The sequence below is a fragment of the Bombina bombina genome, chromosome 1 (assembly GCF_027579735.1).
Source record: "Bombina bombina isolate aBomBom1 chromosome 1, aBomBom1.pri, whole genome shotgun sequence".
Taxonomy (NCBI): Eukaryota; Metazoa; Chordata; class Amphibia; order Anura; family Bombinatoridae; genus Bombina; species Bombina bombina.
In genome coordinates, this window is record NC_069499.1 from 901,469,340 (window position 1) to 901,486,613 (window position 17,274).

Genomic DNA, 17,274 nt, shown 5'->3' on the forward strand with positions numbered 1-17,274 from the left:
AAGGAAACAGCACATCAGGAAATCCCTCTCGGTTGATTAGGCTTGGCCCCTTAGGGTATAGGGGAAACGTCCAACAGCAAGCTTGTCTTTTTCCCTGCTGCTCTCCCGGGTATAGGTGAAACTTCAGGGGGTTGAAGCCCTTTTTCCTCTGCCTCTTTCAGAGTGGATCCTCTCAGGATAGTATGGTAGTATAAACGATATCTGGGGTCACGTGACAGTTCAGGTCTGATCAGTGAGAACGAGGTAAGCTGATGCCGTTTCCGCCAGTAAATGGGCGTGTACTTCTGTGAGGGGGCGTGACCACTAGTAACAGGGGTGCTCGTTAGCACCGCACCCCTGTTAAGCGAAAGAGAGAGATATGTGTGTATAAAATAGCTACAATGTAATTATTAATTATATTGTAGCTATCTTAGGGTTTATTTTATAGGTAAGTATTTAGTTTCAAATAGGAATATTTTAGTTAATAATAGTAATATTATTTAGATTTTTTCAAATAATATTTATGTTAGGGGGGTGTTAGGATTAGACTTAGGTTTAGGGGTTAATAACTTTATTATAGTGGCGGCGACGTTGGCGGCGGCAGATTAGGGTTTAATATATTTAATAGGCTATGTGGGCTATGGAGGTTTAGGGGTTAATAGACTTTATTAGTTATTGCGGTGGGGGATTGCGGTTGACAGGTAGATAGACATTGCTCATGCATTAGGTGTTATTTTATTTTTGCAGGCATTTTCGGGAGTTACGGTGCTCCCATACTCAGCGCAAGCAGGCGACGGGCTTTTGCGGGCGACGCTCTATATGTAATGGAGGCCGTTCTATATTAATAACATGTTTGTTACAGTGTTTAGAGGTAAACCCGTTCAGTACTGTGTAAACTTACTTTGATACATTTAATTTACAATCACACTAAACAAAATATTTTCTATTTTGTAAACATGTTTGATATAGTGTGATTGTAAAAGAAAAATTTATTTATAAAAAAAAAAGAATCAACCCTTTAAAAAAAAAAAAAAAAAAAAGAATTCTCATTCAACCATTAACAGGATTGCTATATTTTCTAACCACTGATTTGTATACCAAACTTAAAAAATGTTTTATAGATTAAAATTTCTTTTCATAATCCAAAGGAGAATAATTAAGATACATGCATTGCTTGAAAAAAGTAAAATCGATCCCTAAAAGCATAAGCATTTTCTTAACATCATATATTCTATTTACCCAGCACCAAAGCATAATAATTTGCGGATAGTACACAAACCTCATTCTATATGTAGTTTTAACATGTCTTACCTGTGTGTGGTTCAATAGAGAAATAAGGTTGGCCTTCCAAAATACTGTAAACCAACTTTGCGCTGTTTCCGTAAACTGGGTCATCTGCATCTGTAGCTGTTACCTTAGTGACAAAGGTACCTGGTTAAAAAGAGAAAAAAATAAATTGGATTAATGACTGACCTTCTCAAAACATATTTAAAAACTGATCAGTAATATCATTCTAAAAAGTCATGTAAACAGATATTTTTAATAGGAGCTTCATTTCAACTTATCTTGAGAAATGGTTATCAATAATTTCAAAGAAGTGAGGGCAATTTTATTATAATTATTGATCATGTGTAACCTTCTCATAGGTGTAAGGATTATGTTTTATTATGCTATTATTGATTTGTGAAATCCTTTTTTTTTAGATCATTAAGACTCAAATGTAGAAAATATGCACAGGTGTTTTATATATGATAGATGATAGATAGATAGATAGATATATAGATAGATAGATAGATGATAGACAGAAAGACAAGACAGACAGTTAGAACCTTTTTTTCAAAAACTAAACTATATCTTTCTATTTTTTAAGACATTGATGGCAGATATGTGCCGACACCAATCAGCAGCTCCTGAGCCTACCATGGTATCTTTTTCAACAAAGGATATCAAAAGAACAAAATAAATTAGATAATAAATGTAAATTGGAAAATTGTTTAAAATGGCAAGCTCTATTATCTGAATCATGAAGAAAAAAACGGGTTTCATGTTCCTTTAATCATATTGTTCTCTATCTATTTAGAGATATCTTCGTTCTACAAATGTTTTATGTGTTGTATTATCAGTAAATATTTTGGATGCAACATAGTGTTTCCTCCATCTATGTGTTTTTAGGGATATTAAACTCATTGCATATATCAGCATCTAAGCACTGCCAAAGAAATCCGTTAACCCTTGTTGGGTTAAATTTGTCTACATCGGGAACAATGTTCAATGATCGGGTCAGGGGGGCAAGCCTACAACGCTAGGCACGCCCACCATGACCTGATCCCATGTAGTAAGCGCCGTTAGCAGATTCAGGACAGCCAAACGGCTAGGATGTTCCATGCCGTCCTAATGGTGCTAAAGCCCTGTAGGGTTAGGTATGGAACGTCCTAATGTCTTTAAAAGGCTAAACTAATTTAACAATATCATTTGGCTAGCACAATTTTGTAAATCAAGAGCAGTTCAGTGATAAAAGTGCTGAAAACCCTAGAGGACTCTATGTTTCTGGTCTCCTTAAGCAAAGATGTAAAAGAGAATGAGCTGTCAGCTAACCAATTGCTGCATAGAATATAGCAGGTACGGTTAAAGGTACAGTCTCGTCAAAATTAAACTTTTATGATTCAGATAGGGCATGTCATTTTATACAACGTTCAAATTCACTTTTATTATTAAATTTGTTTTGTTCGCTTGGTATTCTTAGTTGAAAGCTAAACCTATGTAAGCTCATATGCCAATTTCTTAGCCCTTGAAGGCTGCCTCTTATCTGAATGCATTTGATAGTTTTTCACAGCTATAGGGTGTTAGTTCATGTGTGTCATATAGATAACATTGTGTTCACACTTGTGGAGTTACTATGGGAGGGCACTGATTGGCTAAAATGCAAGTCTGTAGGCAGTCTGCAGAGGCTTAGATACAAGGTAATCACAGAGGTAAACATATATTAATATAACTGTGTTGGTTATGCAAAACTGTGGAATGGGTAATAAAGGGATTATGTATCTTTTTAAACAATAAAAATTGCTGAGGAGACTTACTGTCCATCACCATAGTTCAAGGGACAGTACACAGCTTGTAATTTTAAGACATTTCTATTGTTTTGCTATAGAATAACATGACAGCCAAGTCTTAACATTTTTAAAACAAATTACAATTGCATTTGTTACATTTTTTTCTCAATAGCCAAACTCCTCCAACCACTTGCTTTATTTAGAGGGGCCATTTTGGGCTTGAGTCTGCAGACAACAAAGGTTAGTCATGGTTATAATGTTAGTGTAAAGTAAACTGATTTGCAGTTTCTTTCTGTTAAAGCCAATAATGGACAGGCATGCAGTAGGCTTAGCCTTGAGTAGTCGGCAGTGTGCTTTTTCAGATCTGAGAATTTGAAAATCCACGCTTATCAGCGCTAAATTGTATGAAAAAGGGGGAAAATATATAATGAAAGTAAACTGCAAAATTGTTTTTGTATGCACAAAGAATCGTTTTATAATAAAATGTCACATTGTTTACTGTCCCTTTAAGTATGATGTAATGAATGTATTTTGCCATGTTGATTTATTTTCCTCAATTAAATATTTGACAACACACTTAGAATAAGTTTCATCATGATAGGACCTAAATTTATATATATATATATATATATATATATATATATATATATATATATATATATATATATATTCTACATTGACCTGAACCTTAAAGGGACACTGAACCCAATTTTTTTCTTTTGTGATTCAGATAGAGCATGCAAATTTAAGCAACTTTTTAATTTACTTCTATTATCAAATTTTCTTCGTTCTCTTGCTTTCTTTATTTTAAAAATAAGGCATCTAAGCTATTTTTTGGTTCAGAACCATGGAAATCACTTGTTTATTGGTGGGTGAATGTATCCACCAATCAGTAAGAACAACACAGTGTGTTCCCCAAAAATGGGCCGGCATCTAAACTTACATTCTTGCATTTCAAATAAAGATACCAACCTCTGTAAAAATGAGGTAATAGTGAAAATAGAGATACTGTTACATATCTAGAAACAAAGTTTATGTCTCCATGTTATGATGTTATAACGTTACACCTTCAACATATAAAGGAGCCCCTGGGAGTGCGAAGTAACGGGAAGGGGCCTTGACCATTGGAGGAATAGGCCTGGTTTGTTTTTATTTGGTTAATAAGGGGTAATGGGTGGGTTAGCATGCGCTACTGCGTACTTAAGAAAAGAGCGGGAGAATCTGTCATCAGCTTGTTAAGAAAATTTGTCTGAAAAAGTGCTTGTCGTTTGAGTTATTCACTATGGTGCAGTTTGATGCTCTTTTAGAGCAGCTTAAGGTGGAAGCCGTTAAAAGGGCCCCTTTTAACGGCTTCCACCTTAAGCTGCTCTAAAAGAGCATCAAACTGCACCCTAGTGAATAACTCAAACGACGAGCACTTTTTCAGACAAATTTTCTTAACAAGCTGATGACAGATTCTCCCGCTCTTTTCTTAAGTACGCAGTCATCAGCTTGTTAAGAAAATTTGTCTGAAAAAGTGCTCGTCGTTTGAGTTATTCACTATGGTGCAGTTTGATGCTCTTTTAGAGCAGCTTAAGGTGGAAGCCGTTAAAAGGGGCCCTACCTGGCTCGAAGAGAAGTTACGTCCACTGTTGGTTCCCGACATCGGTGAGAGGGCGGATAAAGAGGCTGCTTCTCCTAGACCGGTAAGGCATTCTAGGCCTCCGGTCCGTCTGGATCCTGATTCTGAAGGTAGTAACGGTGGCCGTAGGAGATCCAGCCCCAGTCCGGGGGTAAAGTTGACCATGAAGAAGAGAACAGGTTCCGGTTCTGGGAGTCGGCATGTTGAAGCGGAGAACAGGCATCCTGCTATACCATCCAGAAGCAGTGTTTCTATACCGGAGCAAGTGAGAGTGTCTGAAAAGGAGGGTGATTTTTTACCTAAGGATAAGACGGCCAATTTAGGCCAGAAAGATGCTAGTAAAGGAAGGAGGCAAGTTAATAAAGGTGACGGCTCGTTGAGGCCTAGCTTAGCGGGTGTTAGTAATGAGCAAGTAAGTAGTGTTAGGTCAGTAGGTGTATTAGAAAGACAGAGGGGCGAGGATAGTAGGGGGTCAGGGGTTCCAGGCTTGTCTGTTTTATCTCAGGTGGTTGAGGCGCAGGTACATAAAGTTTCAAAGACGTCCCAGCTTTTGAGGCCTAGTAGCAGTTTTGAGGAGCAGTCTTATCGAGTATTAGATGAGAGAGTTAAGGGGGTTGAAGTAAGTGAGAATCAGCCTGATGCGGAAGCTTGTACTGGCGATGAGGAATTAACCTTATATTTAGATTCTTCTGAGGAGGATTTTATACCTCGTACGGTTGGTTCTCTTTGCCAGTTTAGGCCTGCAGTTAGGGCATCGAGAGATTTAATTTTAAGGGGTGAGTTAAGAAATTTGAGGGGAGGGAATGTTGATGTGGTTGAAAATGTACCTGTTTCTAATAATGTTTATCTTTTAGAAGGGAATGAGATGGAGTCACGGCCTGTGAATCCTCCGGGTTTTCTGGTGGTGGGAAATGACGGCCTGAGTGGGGAAGCTTATGGCCTACAGGAATCCTGGACGGATAATATCAGGCTTGATATAGAGGACCGCTTTCCGATGGCGGGACGTCCTAATTAGAGGGGAGAAGAAACAGGGGTGAGTACGGCCAACAATTTTAATTTTGGCCATCAGGAGAATTTGAGAAGGAGTCATAGCAATACATTTAATAGTTAGGTTAATTCTGTTCAACGTCCAAACAGGTCTGGGAATGGGAGAATACAATATAGAGGTAGACAGTGAAAGAGGTATGGGGACCCAAGGGTGGAAGTGTCTGAAGTTACAGCTCCTAAGAAGGGTAGGGGGGTTGTGGTTGATAGCGGGTTGGGTATGTCTACGGCTAGTAGGGGTATTGGTGTTTGGGCACCATCGGGGGAGTTTGTCACATGTTTATGTTTTACAGGCTGAAAGAAGTCAACAAGAGATGACTATTATGGAACCTAGGACTTCTGGGTTCCAAAGTAGGGAGAAGGTCACGGCTGCATCTCAAGTGGATCAATCTACTGTGGCTCAGGATCTTGGAACAGGTAATGGGGGATCTGGTGCTGTAGAATTGAATGATGGGGTTGAAAAATTTGGGGTGAATGTTGATCCTTTATCAGTAACTGTTGTAGCGGGTTTAAGGGAGTTGTTAGCTAAGTTAGAAGGTGCTAAAGTCCCAGGAGGAGTCGCCAATTATTGGGTTCCTCCGGGATCTACATTGCAAAATGTGTCAGTAGGGAGTTCTGTTGAGGGAACTAAAGGTGAAGGGTCAGCTATACAGGTTCAAGCAGTGGGATTGCCCCAGTTAAAAGTGGTTAATGTTGAGAATAAAGGGTTGGGGGGCCCTGAACTTAAAATTGCTGATACGGCTTTGGCTAGGTCTCCCTTGTGTTCTATTGGGCCTTTAGGTATGAACTTGACTGTTGAGTTAAGGGAAAAGATTTGGAAGAGAGAATTTATTGAGTTATTTTCTCTGTTACCTCTTGACCAGTCTTTTGAGATACCTGAGGATTCAAAGAAAGATGCGTCAAAGAAGGAGGAAGAGGAGAGGAAAAACCAGTACAGAAAGTTGCCTAAAACCTTTACTAATTGGTTTCAAGCTTTTGTTATTTCTGCCAGCGTATTTGCTAGTAAGTTTCCTGAGCATGGAGCGGCCCTTTTTTGTTATTTAGATGAAGTCGCTGCTGCTCAGAGAACATATGGGGGTATGGCTTGGTGGGTTTATGATGAACAATTTAGGCAACGTTTGTCGGTTAAGCCTGAGATGAAGTGGGATGATCAGGATATGGGTCTTTGGCTCAAGATAATGACCCCGTTAAGGTCTTTGAAGCCTTTTCATGGGGGAGCTGGCAGGTCACTTCAGAGTGGGTTGTCGGCAACAGTTAAAAAAGGTTTCTGCTTTGCTTCTAATGAAAAGATTTGCAAATGGGGATCCGCTTGTAAATTCAGACATGAGTGTTCAGGGTGCGGGGGCGCTCACCCATTCTTCAAGTGTTTCAAAAAGAACAAATTGGGTGGAACGCAGGAGTTGTCTGAAAAAGGGAGTAACTCCAGTGAGGTTAAGCGGGATGGAGCTGTGGCTCGCCCTTTACGCTAAACAAAAGGGTTTTAGGGAGAAAGCGTTGTTATTGTTTCATGGTTTTGAGTATGGGTTTAAAATTCCATCTTCTGGTGGAGTTGTTAATTATAGAGGCAATGTGAAGTCAGCTAGGGAATGGCCAGATGTTGTTAAGAGTAAACTTGAGAAGGAGGTTTCGTTGGGTCGTATGGCGGGGCCTTTTAAAGTTCCCCCAATGCCCCATTTGCGTATTTCCCCTTTGGGTGTGGTCCCTAAGAAAGATCCGGGTAAATTCCGTCTTATTCATCACTTGTCTTTTCCAAAGGGTGGGTCTGTGAATGATGGCATTCCGGAGGAATTATCGTCAGTGTCTTATGCATCTTTCGACCTGGTGGTTAAGATGGTCAGGGAAGCAGGTCAGTTTGCTTGGCTGGCTAAGGTTGATATAGAGGCAGCCTTTCGCTTGCTTCCGGTTCATCCTTCTTCCCACTATCTCTTAGGTTGCTGTTTTGATTGAGTTTTTTATGTGGACCTTTGCCTTCCGATGGGGTGTTCCATTTCCTGTTCATTGTTTGAGTGTTTTAGTTCATTTTTTGGAATGGGTAGTTAAGGTAAAGTCAGGATTTTCTTCTATTGTACATTACCTTGATGACTTTCTTTTTGTGTGTCCTCCTGAGTCGGATGTTTGTTTGAAGTTGAGGGATTGTTTTTATTTAATGGCATCTGAATTTGGGGTTCCCATTGCAATGGAAAAATCTGAGGGTCCAGTTACGGCCCTTAATTTTTTGGGGATCACAATTGATTCGGAAAAGATGGAATGTAGGTTGCCGAGGGAAAAGATTGTGGATTTGTCTGAAATGATTCAGCGTTTTCTTGGTGTTCGTAAGGTGACTTTGCGTGAAATGCAATCACTGTTGGGGAAATTAAATTTTGCTTGCAGAATTATTCCCATTGGGAGAGTGTTTTCTAGGACAGTGATTTTTAACCTTTTTTTTGCCGTGGCACACTTTTTTATTTTAAAAAATCACACATTGTAGCCTAATACAGCATATATACACATACTCACAAACACACACATACTGTATGTATTGTGCTGTTATGCCATGCCTCCTACAAATTACCCCTGCACTGGGAGTAAAAAAACAAGCAAAGTTTAAAAAATATGTCACACTGTTGTCAGTCTGCCGTGGCACACCTGAAGATCTCTCACGGCACACTATTGTGCCACGGCATACTGGTTGAAAAACACTGTTCTAGGAGAATGTCATTGGCCACAGCTGGTGTAAGCAAACCTCATCATTTTGTGAGGGTTAAAAAAGGACACAAAGATGATTTGAGGGTTTGGTTAGAGTTCCTTAAAAATTTTAATGGAGCTGCGATCTTCATGGAAGCTCGGATCTCCAATGTTGAGTTGGATTTGGTAACTGATGCAGCTGGTGGTGTTGGTTTTGGGGCTTATTTTCAGGGTCACTGGTGTGCGGACGTGTGGCCTCAGGATTGGGTGGGGCTCAGTTTAACTCGAAACTTAGTATTTCTTTAACTATTTCCGATATTGCTAGCTTTATTTGTGTGGGAGGATGATTTGGTTAATAAATCTATATTATTCCACACGGATAATATGGGTGTTGTTTCTGCTATCAATTTGTTGTCTGCGTCCTCATTGTCAGTTTTGCGTTTATTGAGAGTACTGGTTTTGAAATGCTTGAGAATGAATGTTTTTGTCAGGGCTAAACATATCCCTGGTAAGTGCAATTTAATAGCAGATGCTTTATCTCGTTCACAGTGGAGCCGTTTTCGGGAGCTTGCTCCTCAGGCAGATGCAGTCGGAGCGAATTTCTTGGATCAATTATGGAAGCTTGGGGAGGAGGATTGGCTGAGTTAATTAAGAATTCTTTGGCTCCAGGTACTTGGTCTTCTTATGTATCAGTCTGGAGAGAATGGGAAACGTGGTTAGGTCAGTCTGAACTTAAGGAAGGGTCTGATGATGTCACAGGTTGCTTTTTGGAATGGATGTGGCATTGGGGAACTCTGGGTTTGTCAGCATCTAATATGGATAAAAGATTGGCTGCCTTAGCTTTTAGATTCCATTTATTGGGTATGGGTGACATTACAAAGGTTTTTTGGGTTTGTCAGGTCCTTAAGGGTTTGAAAAAGAAGGCGAAGAATATAGACAAGAGAAGGCCTATTACATTTACATTGCTGGAAAAGATTTGGGTAGTACTGGCTTATATTTGTTCATCAACATTTTAAATAACATTGTTTCGAACAGCCTTTGTTTTGGCCTTTTTCGGGGCCTTCAGGATATCTGAATTAGTAAGCCCTAGCAGGAGGGTTTCTGGGGGTTTACAAAAAGAAGATGTAATATGGGATGAGAATAGGGTGGAAATTTTATTGAGGAGTAGTAAAACTGACATTTATAAAAAAGGCAAGAATATAGTTCTGTTCCCTAGTGGGACAGCGGTATGTCCTTGTCAAGTGTTGATGCATTATGGGTCTATACGGCCTTCGCAAGATGGCCCGTTGTTGATTCATTCTGATGGTTCCTTTTTGTCGCAGTATCAATTTAGAGCCATTTTTAAGGGATCAATTGGGTTATTGGGTTTTAATCGATTAGAATTTGGGTCCCATTCATTCCGTATAGGGGCCGCTACTGAGGCTTCTATTCTAGGTCTGAAGGAAGATATAGTTAAAAAGATTGGTAGATGGGGTTCAAATCATTATAAATCTTACGTTAGGCCTGATTTGAGAGTTTAAAAAAAAAAAAAAAATTAAAAATTGGGAGAATGTTGTGGGAACGCCTGAGCTAATAGCATCCTGAATGTTTTTCTTTTATTTCTTGTATTTTCAGGTGTGAGGATCGTATGGGTGATGGGGCATTCATTTATATATTGGGCCAATGCTGAGGCCAGTAAGAAAATGGGCGGCCTGCAGCTCGGGTGTCCAGTTGGTCAATGGGAAGTCAAATGGTTTGGGATTAGGGGCATGTGTTGGGAACTTTTGTTTCCAGTATTTGTTGAGTACAGTAAGGTTTTCCATCACCCTGATGTTTTGGTGTTGCATTTGGGGGGGAATGACTTGGGTATTATTCCTCAGAAGGAACTAGTCAGAAAAATAAAAAGAGATTTGGGTAATATTAAAGATCTTTATCCCGAGATAAAAATAATTTGGTCACAGATTACTCCTCGTCTAGTGTGGAGATCAGCATGGGATTATGATAAGCTTGAAAGGAGCCGTAAAAAAATTAATAAAATAATTCGTTGTTTTGTAAGAAGGTGGGGGGGGGGTGGTTTTTCACCCAGATTTTGAAGTTGAAGGGGCTGAGGAATTTTATCTAAAAGATGGTGTTCACTTTAATCAAATCGGGCTGCAGCTATTCTTGTTTGACATAAAAGAAGCCTTGGAAAAAATTTTGGGTTTGGCGAGACTGGGCTGCTTGAGCAGACCAGTCGGTGGGGGGGGGTGCTAGTTCCCAGACAAATATTTTAAGCAATATGGCCAAGTGATTTGGAGGATTTTAAGAAGTTGCCTCTCCATGGGGTGAGCGGGCAACTGGTTTATTATAGGGACAAGGGGTTCCCTATTAAAGTGGAGGTGTGCTTGGTATGGACTCAACGTGGATATAGTTGAGTCCAGTTTTTTGAATAACGGCCATCTTGTTTTTGTGGGTTTGGGAACTAGCACCGCTGTGGGGAATTGGCAATATGTTTTAATGTTGCATGTTAATTAAGAACATCAGGTATGTTCTGTTTAAAATGTTTAAAGATGTTTTATTATATTTAATATTTAATTTATGTTATTAATAAAATGGCCGCGGCCAATTTTATACCAAAGTTGTGTGTAACTCTTATTTATATAAGTAAGGTAGTTTTATAAATGTTATTATGTTGGGCCGGGGATTGACGACTTTAAAGGTCATGCATAAGCTGTATGTGACTTTGAATACCTCAATAAAAATTATTATAAAAAAAAATAAAGATACCAAGAGAATGAAGAGATAATAGGAGTAAATTAGAAAGTTGCTTAAAATTGCATGCTCTATCTGAATCACAAAATAAAAAAAATGGGTTCAGTGTCCCTTTAAAGGGACTTTAATGTCAAAATTAAAAGTTTAATGATTCAGATAAAGCATGCAATTTAAAAATTACACAAAACCACCCTAATATACTTCCATTATCAAAAAGTGCACATTCATTTTATATGTACCCTTTCTGAGGTTCCAGCTTGAAAAAAAAACATGAATTATATTTTTTTCACTTCCCAATGTTCTTCACATAGAAGAATATGTTCTATTTATTCTTAAATAAATATCTCTTTACATATCTGATGATTGTTTGGTAAAATATATACACACACACACACATATATATATATATATATATATATTTTTTTTTTTAACGCAGTCGGATTAGCGCACATGAACATTTAGTAATCTTAAAGTGAGTAATTAAAATATAAAAAAAAAATTACTATATATTTTTTTTAATTTTAATCATTCTGTACAATATTCTAAATAATCTATAGAATATATATAATAATGTTTTCTATTTTTTTATTAATGTGTTTATATAATATTTCAATTTAATATCTCAATGCTGTAACTGTACTGTTAAATATATTTTGATGTGCTTTGTGCAACCAGAGCTCTGAAGTGATGCTAATCCGACGCGCATTAAATGTGCTTGTGCGCAAGCGAAAGTCCTTCGGCTAGATTACGAGTTTTGCGTTAGGCTTAAAAAGCAGCGTTGGCCGGTCCTAATGCTGCTTTTTAATGCCCGCTGGTATTATGAGTCTTGCAGATACAGGTGTACCGCTAACTTTTTTGGCCAGACTTGGAAATACCCCAAATCCATTTACGTAAGTTGCGTATTCTATTTTTTCAATGGGACTTGCATAGTGCTGGTATTACGAGTCTGACAAAAAGTGAGTGGTAGACCCTCTACTGTCAAGACTGGTACCGCATTTTAAAGTCAGTAGTTAAGAGTTTTATGGTACAACGCCGTAGCATAAAACTCTTAACTAAAGTGCTAAAAATTACACTAACACCCATAAACTACCTATTAACCCCTAAACCGAGGCCCTCCCGCATCGCAAACACTAAAATTAAATTTTTAACCCCTAATCTACCGAACCGGACATCGCCGCCACTATAATAAATATATTAACCCCTAAACCACTGCACTCCCGCCTTGCAAACATTAGTTAAATATTATTAACCCCTAATCTGCCGTCCCTAACATCGCCGACACCTACCTACATTTATTAACCCCTAATCTGCCGCCCCCAAATTCGCTGCTACTATACTAAAGTTATTAACCCCTAAATCTAAGTCTAACCCTAACCCCCCTTATTTAAATATAACTACAATAAATCTAAATAAAATCCCTATCATTAACTAAATTATTCCTATTTAAAACAAAATAGTTACCTATAAAATAAACCCTAAGCTAGCTACAATATAACTAATAGTTACATTGTATCTATCTTAGGTTTTATTTTTATTTTACAGGCAAGTTTGTATTTATTTTAACTAGGTAGAATAGTTATTAAATAGTTATTAACTATTTAATAACTACCTAGCTAAAATAAATGCAAAAGTACCTGTAAAATAAAACCTAACCTAAGTTACAATTACACCTAACACTACACTATAATTAACCCCTTAACGACCGAGGGCGTGCAGGGTACGTCCTCTAAAAAAAGTCCCTTAACGACCAAGGAATTATTTAGGTAATAATAGTAATTTTATGTAGATTATTTTAAATTATATTTAAATTAGGGGGTGTTAGGGTGAGGTTTAGGAGTTAATATATTTAATATAGTGGCGGCGACGTTGGGGCGGCAGATTAGTGGTTAATAAGTGTAGGTAGGTGGCGGCGATATTGGGGGTGGCAGATTAGGGATTAATAAATATTAGGCAGGTGTCAGCGATGTTGGGGGCAGCATATTAGGGCTTCATAACTATAATGTAGTTGTCGGTTATGTCGGGGGCGGCAGATTAAAGTGTAATATTAGAGGTGTTTAGACTCGGGGTTCATGTTATGGTGTTAGGTGTTAACGTAAATTTTATTTCCCCATAGGAATCAATGGGGCTGCGTTAGTGAGTTTTACGCTGCTTTTTTGCAGGTGTTAGACTTTTTTTCAGCCGGCTCTCCCCGTTGATTCCTATGGGGAAATCATGCACAAGCACATTACACCAGCTAACGTAAGCAGCGCTGGTATTGGAGTGCGGTAATGAGCAAAATTTTGCTCAACGCTCACTTCTTGTCTGGTTTGTAAAAACCCGTAATACCAGCGCTGTCTGTAAGTGAGTGGTGAGCATAAACTGCTCTTTAGTACCGTACAGCCTCTAATGCAAAACTCGTAATCTAGCCGTTTATTTTTAACTCATAATATGTGCTCTACTATCATCATGCACAAAGGGCCGCAACATACCCCTGATCACTCGACTTGTGATCTAGCCCTATGTTAGTAAAATACAAACTGGGTGGCAAGTACCTTAAATAAAGTATTCAATTATCTCAGGTAGATTACAATCTAGCAGTACAGCTCAAAGATTTGATTGGCTATCTAAAAAATATGTTTTTTTTGAGAAATTTGTGATGTAAAATTTCCTTATGTTCAGCACAAAAAAACAATAGATTACAAAATTCATATCAGCTTGATAATACCTGGGTACTGTGGTTTAACATATACAAAACTACTAGACTAAGATTAACAATGTTGTTCAAATACAAGTCGTCCTCTAATAGGCTAAATCCCCCTTGGTTTCAAAATGTACTGCTTTATGTTTGCCCCTGACCTCTCTTATTGCTTTTCAGCAGAATGTCATGAGCAATTATCTGGTGAAAAAAGGTGTCAACTGCAGAGACTATTGCTTAATTATAGCCAAACCATAATGTCTGAGAAACCAGCGTACCTATAATTATCCATGTGTAAAGTCCTGAAATCTACAATGCATGGATTTTTTCATCTATGAAAACAAAAGATGCTGAGCTGGTTCTTTAGACTAAGCAACCAATTTCACTGTATTCATAGAACTAAATTCAGTTCATTAGTCTCTCGATTACATTTTACCTTAGTGATAATAATAAAGACTATGTATTCTTTGTAAGTTTTTTTTTTAAAATAAAAAATAAATAAAACATATTTTCTGCAGTAGAAAATGAATCTGATCATTGATAATAGTGAACAATGAAATATGCCCGTTTCAAGCATTGTCTATTTTTCTTTCTGTATCACTGTTCGTTAATCTTCTTCTCTCTGACTTGTTTATCTATCTTGTCTGTGTTCCTTTCTGTGTTTATCTCTTACTCTCTGCATCTTTCTTTCTGTCTGTCGATCAGTCTATAGTACTCTATGGGGTCTATTCACAGTGGTTTGTACTAACATTGAATCAGCTTTTTAATAAGTTCACTGAAAAAAAAAAGGATAAAAAAGCAAGCCGTCTATCCATTAACCCTTTCTTGCTAAGCCTTTTTAATACCGAAGTGCAGAGTCGATTTTGAGGTTTTTGTTTTTTGCTACCTACATTTAAACCCTATTGTAAGTCAAATTTAAGTGACCCACACAAATTATATACAGTTTTTTTTCAGCAGCCCCAGCAGATTCATAATATACCAATATTATATTTATATGTCATGGCACGTCAGATAGCTGCATCAGAAACTGTAAAATTGTTATATTTTTGCTTAGTTTTTAGAAAATAATATTGAAAATGGCCAAGTGACCACTTATGTTACTATGATCACCTTAAGAAATTGTCATCAAGGATAGCCACAGTGATTATCTGACTATACAGTAAAAATTCATATATTTTTTACGAGAGGGACTTGTTTGCTGGAAAATAAATTTTATTACGGGCCAATAGATATAAAAGATTTTTTTGCCCATTCAAAAGCAAATCTCTATAATAAAGCAGGAGATTCTCTTTCAGATGAGAGGCCTTGGAGGTTTTTTTTTTTTGTAATATAAAATGTCTCAATATGTGTTGTGAAAATATTTGCAAATTACTTAATTTATTTTGTCCCCTTTTCTTGTAATTTAACTTGAAAAGTTTGTGGGATTTCCAATTCACCTGAGCTTTTATAAAGCATTAGGTGTCACAATATTGTAATCAGTTTTGTTCCTATATCTAATCTCTTCTGCTAAGGACAATTGAGACAGATACAAAAGAACCACTTCACAAGCAATGGTTGCTTGGAATATAAACCCAGTTAATGTAAATTTAAGTTAATATTGGTATATTCCACACAGCTATTGTCGTCAGAAGAAAAGATTTGATAAGGGAAGCCTAGGTTTCAACATAGCAGTATCTATTACTTTATAGAAACTAAGGTGCTTTATAGAAACTACAACTTTACACTTATCTGATCAATATTTTGTCAGGGTACCTGTGAATAGCTTTAAATAAACTACATATGTATCAAATACATTTCGATATTTGATGTCAGCTAAGATCTCCTTTGACATGAATTGTGTGGGATATAACCAAAATAGACCAGCCCCCCTTTTTCCTGATTACAGAACAAAGGAACTCACATCTTTAAAATCTCTGGATGACACAGACGCCCCTTGCTGTGACTGGGTATACATTACAGGCCAGGATATCTCAAATTATCCATTTCAAAGGAAACTTGTATACAGAGTTTTTCCCTATCTGAAGAAGCAGTCGCTTAATCTGAACTGATATCTGAATATACAAACATACTCAGAGGATATAGCTGCTCTCATCTAGGTGTTAAGTGTCCCCTACTGAGTTTCAAATACATGAAGCTCAGACGTACGTCTAAATGGAAAATAGCAGGAGAAAGCAGAAAAACATGATGCATCGTAACTTTTAAATTCATTTTTAAAGTACAACATAAGTTTAAATTTCAAGTAAGATATACCTCAGTATTGTATAAAAATGTATATAATTGTGGAACTAAGCAGAAGTGCCTAACAGTAAAATATTAAATAAATATTTGATAACTTAAATATAAAATGTTTAATCAACTTGTTTCAAAATGGATAACATATTCTTATATTTTTTCAGGCATCTAATAAATACATATATAATTGGTGCTATAAATAATGTCATATGTTTTATACACTCAGCAAGAGATATACAGAAATGCAATATTTATATTGATATGGGATAGTAGTCCAATATAAATATAATTATGTTAAATTTAATCTGATTGCTGATCTCAAGTTCTGTAATTAATATCTCAGTTATCATTCAGATGATAACTGAGATATTAATTAGATCCATGCTAAAAGTATTAAAATCATTTTAAATACTCATATATTTTAAATGTATAAGAATTACTATGTATTGTGGGAAGTGTATCATGTTTCATATTGATGAAATGCCCAGATTGAATAATATTTAGTGATCCTATACAAATTGGACATGAATACACTAAATATACATTTTAAAAATATATATGAATCTATATTAAACTGTAGCAGTATTGATAGTGAGACTGCATTGCTGGTTATCTGCTGCCACCAATAGTTCAGAAATGGTATGACAGCCAAACGAATTGACTATTAGAACATATGTAAATCCAAATAAGCCAATCAGGAAGGCGTCTCCCAAATAACCTATCACAGACAAGCTCTGTGGGGCATCCCATATTCACCAATGATTAGAATAAAAAGGGGTGGGGTATATCATGTGATATAACCTCATGCAAGGAGAAAGAAAAGGTTTTTTGCTGCTGAGTTTTGACTGACAAACTGTTGCCTTTATAAACTTCCTTATCCATATTGCAAAAATATCTCTCATAATTTATAAGGTGAACTTTAATTTTATCTGGTAACGTATAAAAGGTTATGTCATACTTTTATATTTAAATCAAAGACATTCTAAATATTTAGTTAGATTGTAGTAAGTATACTGTTATTAAATATTAATGTTTAGAAATAATTTCATATTTTAATATCATACATTAATTATAGTTATTGCTATATATATAATTTAGAATTTGCCTTATTGTAGCTAAATAAGAGATCATTTCAGGTTAGACATATTGGCATATAAATTGTCTGTTTGCATTAATAATATATACAATTTCTGGTGTTTTTAATTGAAGTTATATAGAATCATTTGTGGGCTAAATAACTTAATTATACTTGTCTGAAAGTTATTTTAAATCTATTGAAA

At 36.8% G+C, this 17,274-nt stretch overlaps 1 protein-coding gene across 1 annotated transcript in view; it reads right to left on the minus strand.

Moving 5' to 3' along the window:
- Nucleotides 1–17,274, minus strand: part of CDH8 (cadherin 8) — a 658,573-nt gene that overhangs the window by 304,309 nt on the left and 336,990 nt on the right. The window contains exon 4 of the mRNA XM_053699570.1: nucleotides 1,291–1,410. Within this exon, the coding sequence (XP_053555545.1) occupies nucleotides 1,291–1,410 (120 nt within the window). The remainder of the gene's footprint in view (nucleotides 1–1,290; nucleotides 1,411–17,274) is intronic.